General features: G+C 41.0%; 1 protein-coding gene across 1 annotated transcript in view; it reads left to right on the forward strand.

Annotated features, from left to right (window-relative positions):
- Positions 1-14,942, forward strand: part of LOC308324032 (protein tweety homolog 2-like) — a gene marked incomplete at its 5' end in the record, with an annotated part of 40,740 nt that overhangs the window by 13,846 nt on the left and 11,952 nt on the right. Inside the window, 2 exons of the mRNA XM_080775935.1 lie at positions 6,502-6,613; positions 9,343-9,563. Coding sequence (XP_080632061.1) covers positions 6,502-6,613; positions 9,343-9,563 — 333 coding nt within the window. The remainder of the gene's footprint in view (positions 1-6,501; positions 6,614-9,342; positions 9,564-14,942) is intronic.

The following is a 14,942-nucleotide window of genomic DNA, read 5'->3' on the forward strand; positions in this document are numbered from 1 at the left end:
TAGTGTCCCATGTCATTACAGTGTCAGTAGTGTGTCATTAATGCCATTTGTCAGAGAGGCTATAGAAAATCGACAGGTGGGTGCTGGGCTAAAGAGACTCCAGTAGATGGATGGAGCACACCTACTGTATAGGTACAAAATACTTACCGGTATTTATTAATTTGTCTGACAACATTTCGATCTAGTTGAACTTCATCAGGTCATGTCAGTCTGTCAGACTCACAAAACTGGATGCAACTTTAATGTTTTCAAATAACTCGGAGCCAGAATGATACCTGCTGCTGTTTAGATCCTCAGATGATATACTGTGCACTCTGTGCACATCGAAAAGCAAGTAATTAGAAAACAACATGTGATATGTCTTCTTTTATATTCTTGAACTGATTATATGACAACGGTCTCAATTGTTCAGAAATAATGTTTGTTATGAGCTGGTCCAGCCGGCTCCATTCACTGCCATGTATTCATTGAACTTCCGGTGTGAGTTTGGCTCCCCTGAAAGTGTCCATGAAAGTGTCATGGCGCAGCCCAGTCATGTGAGTGACGTGACCATTGCCTTTCCTTCTCAAAGCTTCCTTGCTTGGAAGTCAGTTATTCCCAACCTGTGGGTAGTAATATTTTCTCATCTCTCATCTGACTGTGTTAAGTGGTCCGATGGGTGAGCCCTGAGCCAGAGTAGTTTGGGAACCACTGCAGTAAGTCATATTTATCTATCCATGCAGGCTTGTGTACTGAATTGATGTAATGGTCTGTGATGCTGTCCATGCACACATGTGACAGGACAGGGACAATGACATGGAAAGCAACTTCCCTCCCCTCAGGGAGAGTGTGTGTGTGTGTGTGTGTGTGTGTGTGTGTGTGTGTGTGTGTGTGTGCGTGCTCATGTGTGCTCATGTGTGTGTGCGTGTGTGTGTGTGTGTGTGTGTGCGCGCGCACGCTCATGTGTGCGCGCGCACGCTCATGTGTGCGTGTGTGTGTGTGTATGTGTGTGCACGCTCGCGTGTGTATGCGGTCCGTGCGCGCGAGTGCGTGTGTGTGTGTGTGTGTGTGTGTGCGTGCTCATGTGTGCTCATGTGTGTGTGCGTGTGTGTGTGTGTGTGTGTGTGTGTGTGTGTGTGTGCGCGCGCACGCTCATGTGTGCGTGTGTGTGTGTGTGTATGTGTGTGCACGCTCGCGTGTGTGCGGTCTGTGCGCGCGAGTGCGTGTGTGTGTGTGTGTGTGTGAAACTTAGGCCGGTAATTAGTGGTCAGAAATCTATTTCATGACACATAGCAGAAAATATAATTTACCCCGACCTCCAGACATCCGCTGGTAAAAAAACAACAACACGGTACTCTCTCTCTCATTCACTCACTCACACTCTCTCGCCCTCCCTCTCTCTCTCTCTCTCTCTCTCTCTCTCTCTCTCTCTCTCTTTCTCTCTCTCTCTCACACACACACACACACACACACACACACACACACACAGACACACACACACACACACACACACACACACACACACACACACACACACACACACACACACACACACACACACACACACACAAACTTATCATGTATGAGAAGTTCGGTTTAGTATGCCTGATGAAAACAAGGTCAAATGCAAGCTGTGCAAAGCCAAGTTGTCCTAACACTATAATCAACAAGAACAATGCTCATGCGTATGAAGATAAAGCATCCAACAGAGATACCTAAAATTAAAAAGACTTCACAACAGCTGTCTGATAATAGTGTCACTGTGAGGTCGCATTGCAGGTGAAACCACAGCGTAAATCACAAAATCGATAAAACGGTTATCACACTACAATAAAGAACCTCTTATCAGACACAACACTCACCACTGAATATGTGGCCTGTGATTAGTCCATTTTGATTTATGATACGTAGCTTGCGGAGTTAGTTCAGTCAGATATACTCGAGCGGCTTCATGCTATGCTCAAGGGCGCATACATATACTCGAGGGGTTAATATGCTGCATTTCTATGTGGGTGTGTTTGCAAGACCCACATGTCAGACATACGCTGATGTGGCCAAATGGGTGAGGTATATATGCTCACAGACTGCATGCTTTCTTCCTGCCTTCCTTCTACATATGATTCCTGGTTGTTGTTATGTGATGTTATTTTTCTGTTCCCCATGGGGGGTTGTTATTGTTTATCTATCTCCCTGCTCTTAATGTTTAACTAGAGTGGTGCCCATTGGAGCCTCTACAGCGGTGCCCGTTGGGAACTGGCCTACTTGGAACGATGCAATTTGGAAATGCATGACCCACCCAGATATTATGTCTGTGTCTCTTTTATGCACATATAATGGAGTTCTTTGTCAGGCATGCCCAAGTATGGAGTCTATGCAGACGTCAGGCCAGCTCCATATATGGACACTGAGCAGGGGCCCCGGACAGAGGCCTTTTGGGGCGGTTCTGGACAACCATGGGTCCGATCGATTCGACACCGGGCACTGCACTCCATGCGCTAGTGGCCACGACCTTGGCTGGACCTGGTGCGGCTGCACTAATACAGTAACTTTGGGGCAGGCCCGTCTAGAGTTGGACAGTTGGGCCTGTTGAGAACTCTAGTTTCTGCCGGCTGCCAGGCGCGGCTGCATTAATAACTTTGGGGAAGGGCCGTCTAGAGTTTGAAATTTGAATGGACAGGTATAAGTTAAAAGGGAGACATAGAAGAGGAAGGATGGATGGGGAAGGATCAACATATGGAATGTCAGGAAAGGTCTCAAATATATCCATATATGGAGATCTAAGGGTTTGAGGTCAGATGTAGAGTTGCTGGCCAATAGTGATGACATCAGGGATCTCCATATATGGGCTTAACTGCGACAGCAGGTCGCATTTACTATGACATCAGGGTCTCCACATCTCCATCCCTGATGATGTCACATGATGTCACAAGACCTGGGCACCATATATGGTCACACTGATGGTGCCCGACACACTGACGGGAAATGCTCGATTCCATAGTTAACTGCAGTCGCAATAAATATTATAATAATATCTATTTGTGAGTTATCTGACTGAAATTGCAGTCCAGCTGAGTGAGTCAATCAGCGTTATGAAGGATTATTATGAAATATAATAAAACATATTGCTTAGCAAAATGCAAGCACACCATTCTCAAGTTTTGGGTTGCTCTACTCTATATAATAAAGGTGAACAACACTAATAACACCTGCACCCGTTTAGGGCACTTTACAGAATTTTTTAACGAAAAGAACATGAAAAGAAACAGGCTAAAATAGCACACATGCACATGACTGCACACACACTTTACAATTTATAAATGTAGACATAGCAGCATTGTTATTCAGAGCAACTTGCGTGTAAGTACAGTACGAGTAATTTAACCTTAGCCAACAAAACAACAGGCTACATAGTCATAAGTAGAGCACAAGAGAATAGTGCCTCAAAGTAGGCCTATCTAGGATACCCGGTAAACAATCAATCTATACAACAACATGATTTTTTGATCAAGCAAAGTATGGAACGTATGCTATAAAAAGACATGAATCAACACAGTGTGCAATGTGCATGTGTGTCTGGTCAGATGCTAGATAGCCCTAAGCTGTGAATTTATAGACCTGCTATTTTTGAAATATTTAGAAAGTTGAAGTGGTCTGTCTGTGTCAATATTTAACCAACAAAAAGTAGTGTGACTAAATAATAACTGCATTGGATCTATTGGACCACAGGTTATTTTTGGCCATTTTGGACGATATACAAATACACAGCAAGCAGGTATATATATCTATAGATATGACAGGATTAGCCCTGGTCCAGGGCTTACAGCGAGTCTCTCTCTGACGCCCTGTGGAAGTCTCTTCCGCAGCCCTCTGGTGATATTCTCACCGTGCGTGGGATTTCAAATCCCAGCAAATAAACAAAACGACGTAACTACTCCGAAACAAAGCCTGCTAGACCTTGGTAAAAGTCTATTGTCGTAGCTGGGAAGCGTCTCAGGTCCCCAGTTTCTCTCTAAAATGCACTATTTTAGTCATTAAATAAAATTAATCCAACCAGATTTGCGCAGGCAAAACCCGGAAATGCCATAGTAGAAGAAATGACTCTGCCCGGTAAATTCAGGGTACATTGCATTATTAAAATGGCACAAAGTGCATTTTAGAGAAGCTGGGGACCTGAGACGCTTCCCAGCTACGACAATAGACTTTTACCAAGGTCTAGCAGGCTTTGTTTCGGTGAGTAGTTACTGTACATCATTTTGTTTATTTGCTGGGATTTGAAAATCCGCGCATGGGAGTGAGTATATCACCAGAGGGCTGCGGAAGAGACTTCCACAGGGCGTCAGAGAGAGACTCGCTGTAAGCTATGACAGGATGTGCATCTGCGCAAGCCTTTCCCCAAAGTCCTCACCTCACTTGCACCCCACCCCCATCACTCACATTCTCACTTCAGAAGGTGATATCATTGCCTGTGGTGTCCATCTGGCTGTACGTGGATGAGCATGGCCTATATTTATCGTGTGGCTTAGTAGACAACAGAGGGTGCTAGGCGACATCGACAGTGTGACACATGATGAAAATGTAAAAACAGAAGTTGATATCAGTCATTTCATCACTTCCCACTTCTTGCTGAGAACGGTGTGAATTAAGAATGATGTAGCTTTCAAGTAACTTGGGGGTAGCTTTATGACTTTCAGAATGATGTAACTTTGTAAGTAGTTACATCATCAAGTAGCTATTTTATTTTGCTATGTAGTTGGGCAGCTTGACAAAAGCTACATCACTACATTTTCAGTAGCACTATGGCACATCAACATAAAGTAGCACAAGTTGCACAACAGATGAGTTTTGAGTGCAGTCTGTCTATATCATATTTGTCTCTGGAGACTTGGATCACACAATTTTCAAATGCTTCCGCCTAACATGTCGGTAGCATTCAAAGATTGTGAAAGAGTTGTCTGGCCTGACAGACTGCCGTCACATCAAAAAGAGAATTCTCCATCTCCATCAAGTTGTAGCTTTGATGCAGTTTTATTTAATCACTCAATGTCATAATATGTCCTCAGCCACTTTGCCAACTATCAATATACTATAGCTAGCAACTGTACTTTTACTGAGTAACTTATTTTGAAAGGGAGCTTTTGGTATAGCTCAGTTACTTTTTATAACTGAGCTATATTATAACAGCTATATTAGTAGATTAGTAGTCACTGCCCAACTCTGAATTATATTACACTGTAGGTGTGTCTGTGTGGCATTGTGTGCACGTGCATGCAATCGCGCATGCGTGTGTGTGTGTGTGTGTGTGTGTGTGTGTGCGCGCGTGCGTGCATGTGCGGGTGTGTTCGTGTGCTCACCGTGCACATGTGCATGAACGTCTCAGTAACCACAATTTTGTCTAGAATATGATGGATGAGCTTTTGCTCCCAAGGCAATGTGACCCTCCCCTAGATGATGCCCAGAGTGCACCAGACCACTGGCCTCTGATCTCACTGCTATCACATACAACAAAGTTGAATCCTTCATTACTCTTTCGGTCAATAGTACAGCCTAGTGCGGTAACAGTAGTGGTACACACACTGATGACGCTGGTTATACATAGTATCAGAGGCTTAATGGCTGACGTATACAGTATGTGGCAAAAATAGTCGTCCCCATTTCTCTCATCACTGAGTCCAGAAGTGCACAGTTCAGTGACCATGACAAGGTCATTGGCCTGATTTAGTTGACTACTGTATGACCCAAAATGTTATTATCTTTTTGGGGCAGCCAAATGATCATTCCAACCAAGTTTCAGGGAAATCCGCCCCCTCGTTTGCGAGTAATTTTGTTTGCAGACAGACACAGAACACACAGAAAAACCCGTAATGATGTGACGCATCTTCCAGAATACTCTGAATACTCTTTTTCTGTATGTACTGTAGGAAAACTGTTATTCAACAAGAACAGTTGTTTCTTCATGCAAAATAGATTATGAGTTCAAATTCAATGAAGACACTTCACCATAATAGGAAGCTGCTCATTTATGATTGTTGTGGGTGCATAATATTATGAAGATTACACAAGGGTTAGAGCTGTGGACTTTCTCAGGAGAGAAACTTCATCATCATGAGAGAGATATCATGTCTCCTTCCCTCGGCTTCAGTGTGTTTCCTGCCAGGCTAGGTCAGCCAGAAAGAAGAGAGAAATAGAAGAAAATATATATTGCTGGGAGTTGTCAGTAACTTGTTAGTACAGTAGTTATTTTTTTATTGTGGGTTTAGAGAAGACGAATAGAACAAACACACATGTTGGACAGGGAGGCTGGGACGCTGGCAGACTTTAAAGACATTTTGAAAAAAGAACGAAGCCAATGTAAAGTTATCTTTTTGCCTCAAGGCTCTACGTTCCCCACAGGGAAATTGAAAAACGACACTGTTCCGTCTCAGCTGTCACGGGATAGCCTCGTTTGGTTGTCCAAAAAAGCAATATGATGTAACATTGAGTTAAATATTTTTTGTGCCTCATCCTAATCACCTGTTTTCACAGTTCCGCTGTTGGGGTGGGTTTCTATGGAAACAGTGAGACCAACGACGGGGTATACCAGCTGACCTACTCAATCTACAATGCCAATCACACGTTGGGTGGCATCAACAATCTGGTGAGAAACACACACATGCCCAACGTTAGGGCTGAGTCTTGTTTTAACACTGAGCGTGTACAAAAAGTGGACCTCTCAGGATCCCAGGGTTTGTTTTTGTTACGCATTATTATTATACACACACTGCTTAATTGATTATCGTGCTCACTGTTTTCCCTGCACATTAACATGATATTACAGTTAGTAAATAGCAGAGATAACCCCCATTGATTAATGTAATGTGCATTTGCAGCTGACAATCATTGAGGGTTTGTTTTAGCCTCTTGGCCCTGGGTTGGGGGATTTCAGTGACTTGTGGTCCTGGCTGTGTAATTGGGGCTAGTTGCAAAACAACTCCTGACCTGCATCCAGGGTGGGCAGACTTTATTTGCAAAGCGTAGCGGAAGAATGAACAGGGGGATAGAAGAGCAAGAGGGGTAGGGGGTCACCTCAGAGCCCAGGAGGAAACGGTAATCACAATAAATTAGCAGGGGATTAACTCCCATCTGCATTGGATGAAAGGTACAGTAAGCCTCTCTCTCTCTCTCTCTCTCTCTCTCTTTCTTTCTCATTATCTTCAAACATGCTCTCTCCTTCAAACTAGCTTTTATCCCACAATGTTGTACACAAATAGCCCAAAGTAGAAACCGGATCGCATATTTATTTTCGACTGTGTGCACCGAATGGATTTTGATGATTTCATAGTTCATTACTGTGGGGTTTTGATGTTGCCTTGGTATTGATTTGATACTATAGCTGCATGTTGCATACTGGGGATAGCTTGTGAGAATCACAGCTATTCTCCAGGGGAGCAAACACTTCCTGCTAGAAAACATATAATGACAGCTTGAGTAATACATTTGCAGAGTTGTCTTGCTGTCTTTCCCAATCTAATCATAAACATGACTTGGATGATTCCACGGTTTGAGTTGGAGAGAAAATAAGCTGTTATAGAGAATTGCTATATTTGGCATTACAGAAGTCTCTGTAGCAGTATTGGGTATTTGGGGTATTTCCGTAAATCATTATGGCATTTTGGGTCTATGTACAAATCACAGAATAAACTACCAATACCGAGTGCCTTATTTCACTTTCTATCAACTGTTCCTCTTTTTTACTGCTGTGATCTTATTTGTGAACTTAAGGCAACTTTCAGGTGCTTGGTATCCCCAAAACTATCACACTAGCAGGTGAGGTTGCAAGGAAATAGTTTTTTAAAGAAGTGCTGCAACCCTCGAGTGTGACCCATCTTGTTAAAAAGGTACGCCCAATCTAGAGAGGCTTGTCTTACTATCATTTTTTTAAGTCAAAAGACCCAGCTTCATCCAGATGCATTTTAAAGGTGTACATGATGGTTCACACCAGTGAAGGTTGAGGGTGCTGACTGCAGTGCAGACGAGTAGATAAGATTCACTCAGAGCTCCATGGCAGGGCTGTGAAACATGATGAACATGGAGACTGGGAGTGTTTTTACGGGCAATCAGGTCTTTCTCCCCCTGGGGAGTACTGAAGTGCAGGATGAGCTGTGTATTCTCTCAACACATGGCTGCTCTCTGGGGTCGCACGTAGACCGAAGACAGCATGGATTCACTCCAAGTTAATGGAAGGTGTGTGTGAAAGGTTTAAGGCATAGTGATACCGAGATATGTTTTCGGTTGTGTCGAGTACCTTATAGCGTATACGATCCTGGTCAGAATATGACTTGATTGTATATGGTCAGGTGTCTTATTTCTGCCCACTGAATTAAATTTAAAAGTCCTGAAACCTGACAGTTTTTTGGTCATAGTTCTGACTTTATATGATATACTGTACAGTAGAAGGGAAAAATATTAGATAAAGTCCAAATTAGGTATAATTAAACTCACAATTCAGGCCCTTTTCATTTTATTCAGAGTCATACATGGGCTTCCAATCCTTCCATATCGATTTCAAATGTAGGCAGTGTGAAATCAGAGATATCAATAATTTAAGTGCTACAGCAACAACAGCAGTCAAGTGGATTCTTAACATTGCAGTTTATAGTGCTTGTTAAACTCCTATAAGTGATTCAGAACAAAATCTGTTTGAAACGTGCATTTGTAAATTATTTTGTTTGATGAGAATATATATTTCTATTTCATCCAAAGCACATTGGTCACATCAACATAATGAGGTGTAAATATAGACTTCCTCTATTTGTAAGAAATCAGGTCCTTGTTCTACTGTATACCCAAACACACATCCAACCTGGTCCTTGTTCTACTGTATACCCAAACACATCCAACCCACATGCAAATATAGACACAGATGTACACACAATCACAATAAACAAAGAGCTGTGCAAACAAAAGCTGCAGGCACACGTGTCAGGCAATTTTTTACTACTTGCAACAGCCTTGAATTCCATTTTAAAGGAAAAAAGGTTGCAAATGTTATGTGAATTGTTAGTTCTGCTTCAGTGTTTTTTTTTAAGACAGTATCTGGTGGCTAAAATTGACCTGCTGTTAGCTGTATTGATGTGTTTCTTTCCAGGGTTTTTTTTATAACAATGACAGTCACTCTATCAAAGTAATGTACATAAAGAAACATGTGTTCATTCCTCCACATGACCCCCTAGGCTCTCAACTTCACACACATTAGTGATACGATCTCTCACCCAGTGTTATCATCCTCTCACACCATTATTGTTTATCAGAATAATACAAAGATACTTTTCCATTTACTGCAACCCCACCATAACATGCTGTTGCCCCCCTGCTTTTGTTCCCCAGGTTGGGGGTTCCCTATCCAGTATGGAAACTGGTTTAATGCAGCACCTGGAGCGACTGGATGAGATCTTTGCCAAGAGGAAAGACTATGTCAAGGTTCTCCGCTTCATGCAGCTCATGTCTTCCAACATCATCAGCCAGCTGACAAACCTGCCGGATATTGGCAAGGCCAATGTGGACCTTGCAGCCATTGCTGACCAAACAGCCTTCTTTGAGTATTATAGGTTGGTGGAATCAACCACTTAAACCCTCTATTCCTAGTAAAACTGACCTGAGTTGCAACTGTATTTGGACCTCTTGTTTCCATGATAACCAAATGTATTTTCTCAAAAATAGCTATTCCCCCCAGAATAGGGATACTGGGGTTCAAGTGGTTAACATTGCTCAGTTTATCAACAATTTCAACTTTTGAATATGCACTTTTGGTCGATATCTGTGTCTCTCTCTCTCTCATGTGTCCTTCCGTGCACACATGCACAATGCAAGCCATTGGGACCGCGTAGAGAGTTATAGAGAGAGCGAATAGAAATAATTTCTTTAATATTATTTGTCACAGCTTACACAAAAACGAATTTCACCCAATTCTTTACACAAACCAATAGATGAAATTTTGTGTAAGCTCCATGATTATAGATATCGTTGACTAATGCAGTGGTTTCTAAAAAATGAATGAAGCAAGAACATGACACATGATTGGTTATTTAATTAACTCTATCTCTACCACTAGCTGTTAGCATAAACCCCAGTTCCCAGTGCCAGCATACATGTTCATTTTAAAAGACGGTGTTTGCCCGCCCAGCCCCCCCTCCCCCACCTAGCGTCGACGTCCGTATATATACAGACTTGGGGAGTTAATGAAATAAAAGCACACCAACGCACTATTTGTTGTCAGCACCGGCGATAATGACAGGAGGGCTTATTTGTGGCTAGTTTTTAATTGCTGATTACTTTTTTTTGTTTGTTGCCTATAGCCTTCTAAGTGTAGCCTGGTAGGTAAACCATCCTAGTTGCATGAATTCACATTATCATGTCTTCTGCAGACCGGTCTGGCCCCAAGTGCTGGTGGTTGTTTACTTTAGTAGAAACCAAAAAGTGGAAGAGCCAATCATGTGTCTGCATTCAGGTCCCTGCGATTGACAGATGGTTGGGCTGAAATAGCCAAACACATCCCATCCCAAGCTAACACATCTCCCCAAACCTTCACTATTAGGATTATGGTGTTGCATTCATTGTAGCAGTATCGAAAGTGGTCATTGGAATTGCTTACTGAATCTTGACATGATTAAATACAGGCAGCGACTGCTGTACTGTATCACAAGGCAGTGTTACCTCCTTGACCTATTTATATAATTAATGTCATCAGTTTGTCCTCCATTGCCAGCTCCACATGGAGCGTTCTCTATAGCCTCAGGACCTGCATGGTCTCACTGTTCTGGACCTGCTGTTGCTGTGTGCAACATGACACCAATCTCCTGTGTAATGATTGGGTTTCATAGTTACTACCAGTCAGTCAGCTATAGCCTATAATGCTTGTGGAGAGGACTGTACACTGCAAAATCCTGAGTGTCTGGAGTGCAAAATGGGTCCATTTTTACACTCTCAGCATTAACCACTTAAACCCTATATAAATTACTTTATTGATCGGGAGTCACCCAGGGTCCTATACCAGCCCCCCCCTGTTTTTTCCCTCTACACCAGGGGTTCCCAAACTGTGGTGCTTGCACCCCTTGTGGTGTGCGAACACCCTCTAGGGGAGATGTACATAATATAGAGCAGCTGCGGGAATATACACCAGCTGCATGCCTCTCAGCGCAGTGCAGTGAGATTCTGTGATTATTTGCCATAATAATATAAAAAATGTATAATTCTCGGCCAAATGCAACGAGACTTAGGGCCTATTTTACCACTGTTTCGGCGCTGTAGTGCCAAAATGATTTCGGCTCGTCAGAAATTTTCAGTAGCACCGAAGAGTCGACTTTAGGACGGTCGAGCTTACAGCTTGAGCTTACAGTATGGTGATCTGTACCGTCTGCCAGAAGGCATCAACTCATATTCTTTATGGAAGATGTGGTTCGGGTCTCTTGTGATTTTGAGGCCCTGCTTCCTCACTGTACTCTCAAATATCTCTTGAAGAGAACATGGGCGCTGCATACCTATGATTTCCCCAGCCCTCTTGACTAGGTTGTGAAGTTGGGATTTGAGTTTGACGGACAGGTTACCAAACTTACCAAACCATGTCGTGATGCCATAACGGATGATGGATTCTATAGATGTAGAACAGTAACATGATGTTTGTTGCTACACCATGGACCCTGAGCCTTCTCTGAAAGTGCATGCGCTGGTTAATTCGGGAACAGACGGAGTCAACTTGGGGAGATTGAATAGCAATCTGTGTTAAAATCTCTCCTAGTGCGTACACATTATTATTCCACACTCCTGTGGCATACAATTCCAAATCAGCCATTGTAAGAAGTAGCTTGGAGCACTCCAGGAGTATTACTTCTAAAACTAGTGACTGCTAGTTAGTGGTAGGCCTAATTGTATGCATATGCTGCAATATGCAGTACAGTATTGTGTTCCTCTTACACTTTGTTTCATTTTAGTATTCAGAAGTATCTGCATCAGCTTTATTGTCACATCACACGATTACCGTAGTGTAAAATCTCTAAATATTGCAGTTACAAGAGTTGGAATAGGAAAGTGAGGATAGAGAGGAAAGGAACAGGTAAAATTACTGGAAGGCACAGTCAAATAAAATATACAAAGTCCAATATAAATAAGGTGCTGATTAAAAAGTTAGCAATGGTTATATGGCAGAAATACTACACTCTTGTGTTGCAAATCAGCCATTGTAAGAAGTACCCATATGGAAAAAAAAGTAGAAGAAACATATATGTTGTCCTGTTGCCTCCAATAGTAAGTATTTACATTTTTTATGTATGTCATTTACATATATGTCATGTAAAGTACATACTAGATTTTATATGTGAACTCTTGAAAGTGGCACCTTTCATACAATCCTCATATAAGACAATAAAGTGAATCATGTATGAATCAAGTAAACAACATGTATGTGATCTATGAGGTAAGTACATGGCAAACTGTATTTTCCTTACATGTTCCATACAATGTTTGTAGTTTTAAATTATATGAGATATATCCTTTCCATATATAAAAAAATACCATAGTATGTATTTTATAGTTTGTAACCATTTAATTTACAAGAAAAGTATGCTTCTTTTATATGATTTTTATAACATTGTTATATGTCAGCCAATACATTATACCTTATAGTTATAAAAAAAACATATGTTTTATCTATGACTATATATAAGTTTTTATATGTGAAGTGTATGATAGGTATAAAAAACATATGCGCTATAGACCCCTGGGAGATAGTTGCTGAGATAGAGCACCACACCTACTATACCATCAACTCCCAATTCTTCCCGCATCACTTGCCGCACCCAAGCTGTGCTACTCATACGCTGAGTTGCCAGTGCCCAGGATCGAACCCACGAACTTGTGGTCTTAAGGCAAGAGCTCTACCGACTGAGCTACCCAGACACATCCTGACATATGTGAAGTGTTTGATATGCTCTCTTTATGTTTTTTGTTTTTTTTAGAAGATTCTTATAAGTTACCATAGCAGTATAAAATACAATGCATTGGGAGGTACATGGGGGGACATTGGTGGTGACACTGGCTGGGGGGGCACTGGCTGGGGGGGGCACTGGTTGGGGGGGCACTGGGGGCTTGTGTCACACTGGGGGGACACTGGCTGGGGAGGACACTGGCTGGGGGGGGGGGGGGCATCACACTGGGGGGACACTGGCTGGGGGGCACTGGGTGGGGGGTGTCACACTGGGGGGTCACTGGCTGGGGGGGCACTGGGTGGGGGGATCTTAAATAATGTAGGAGTCATAAAATGTAAAAGGGAATACAACTCATTATTTTGTCATCTCATGTTATTTCATTGTAAGATTAGGTTTTGTTTAATTTGGATGTCTCTGTGACATACATGGCCTGTATTGTATGGTTTCTATACAATATCCTATCAGATTTTGGTTTCACTGATGTTTGCCCAAATCTACAAGTTTGACAACACACAATTACTAAGGATTTTGTATGTGGATTTACTGCAGTAATTATTTATAAGTTCATATATATTTCAATTTATACTAATTTACTAAGAATATTGTATGTGGATTTACCGTCACATATAGTTCTTATAAGTTACAAAATTATATAGGTTTCACTTTACAAAAACTTACTATGGCTCTTATATGTGCTTTGACTGTTATATATAGTTCCTATAAATGACAAAATTATATAAGTTTCACTTTACAAAACCTTACTATGGCTCTTATATGTGCTTTAACTGTTATATATAGTTCCTATAAATGACAAAATTATGTAAGTTTCACTTTACAAAAACTTACTATGGCTCTTATATGTGCTTTAACTGTTATATATAGTTCCTATAAATGACAAAATCATATAAGTTTCACTTTACAAAAACTTACTATGGCTCTTATATGTGCTTTAACTGTTATATATAGTTCCTATAAATGACAAAATCATATAAGTTTCACTTTACAAAAACTTACTATGGCTCTTATATGTGCTTTAACTGTTATATATAGTTCCTATAAATGACAAAATCATATAAGTTTCACTTTACAAAAACTTACTATGGCTCTTATATGTGCTTTAACTGTTATATATAGTTCCTATAAATGACAAAATTATATAAGTTTCACTTTACAAAAAAATACTATGGATCTTATATGTGCTTTGACTGTTTTATATAGTTCATATAAATGACAAAATTATATAAGTTTCACTTTACAAAAAAATACTATGGATCTTATATCTGCTTTGACTGTCATATATATTAACTACAAGTTTCATGTAAAACATATACAAATTTAGTATGTTTTTTTCCATATGGGTAGCTTGGAGCACTCCAAGATTATTACTTCTAAAAACGCAAGTGCCTGCTAGTTAGTGGCAATCTTAATTATGCATACACTGCAATATACAGTACAGTATTGTGTTCCTCTTACACTTTGTTTCATTTTAGTATTCAGAAGTATCAGAATCAACTTTACTCAACTGAAATTATTTTTCTCTAAATATTGCAGGATAGGTAGAATAACTGGAAGGCACAGTCAAATTAAATATACAAAGTCCAATATAAAGAAGGTGGCTGATTAAAATGTTAGCAATGGTTATTATGGCACTATAGAAGGCAGAAATGCTTCTTGTGCAGGTGGAAAACATATCGGGCATATAAAATTAGCAGGTATACAAAATTACAGTTTCATGTGCAAGGTTAAGGTGACCGTGACATGGATAAAAAACTAAAAACTAAACTGCACAGCGTATAAAATCACATCAAATAGCAGCAGGTCTAAAATCATGGAATTATTGACACAATTTTTTCATTTCCAACATTTAGCTTTTTATGAGTGAATGACAAATGAAACCTCTTGATTCTTGACATTAATGCTTTGTGTCCTGGCGATGGATGTTTTGGGCCGCTGTCATGAGGTTTACAGTTCCACAGGGGCTAGTGATGTTGAGAATGAGTCAGTTAA

The sequence above is a fragment of the Protomyctophum bolini genome (assembly GCF_963924005.1).
Source record: "Protomyctophum bolini genome assembly, chromosome: 11".
Classification (NCBI taxonomy): domain Eukaryota; kingdom Metazoa; phylum Chordata; class Actinopteri; order Myctophiformes; family Myctophidae; genus Protomyctophum; species Protomyctophum bolini.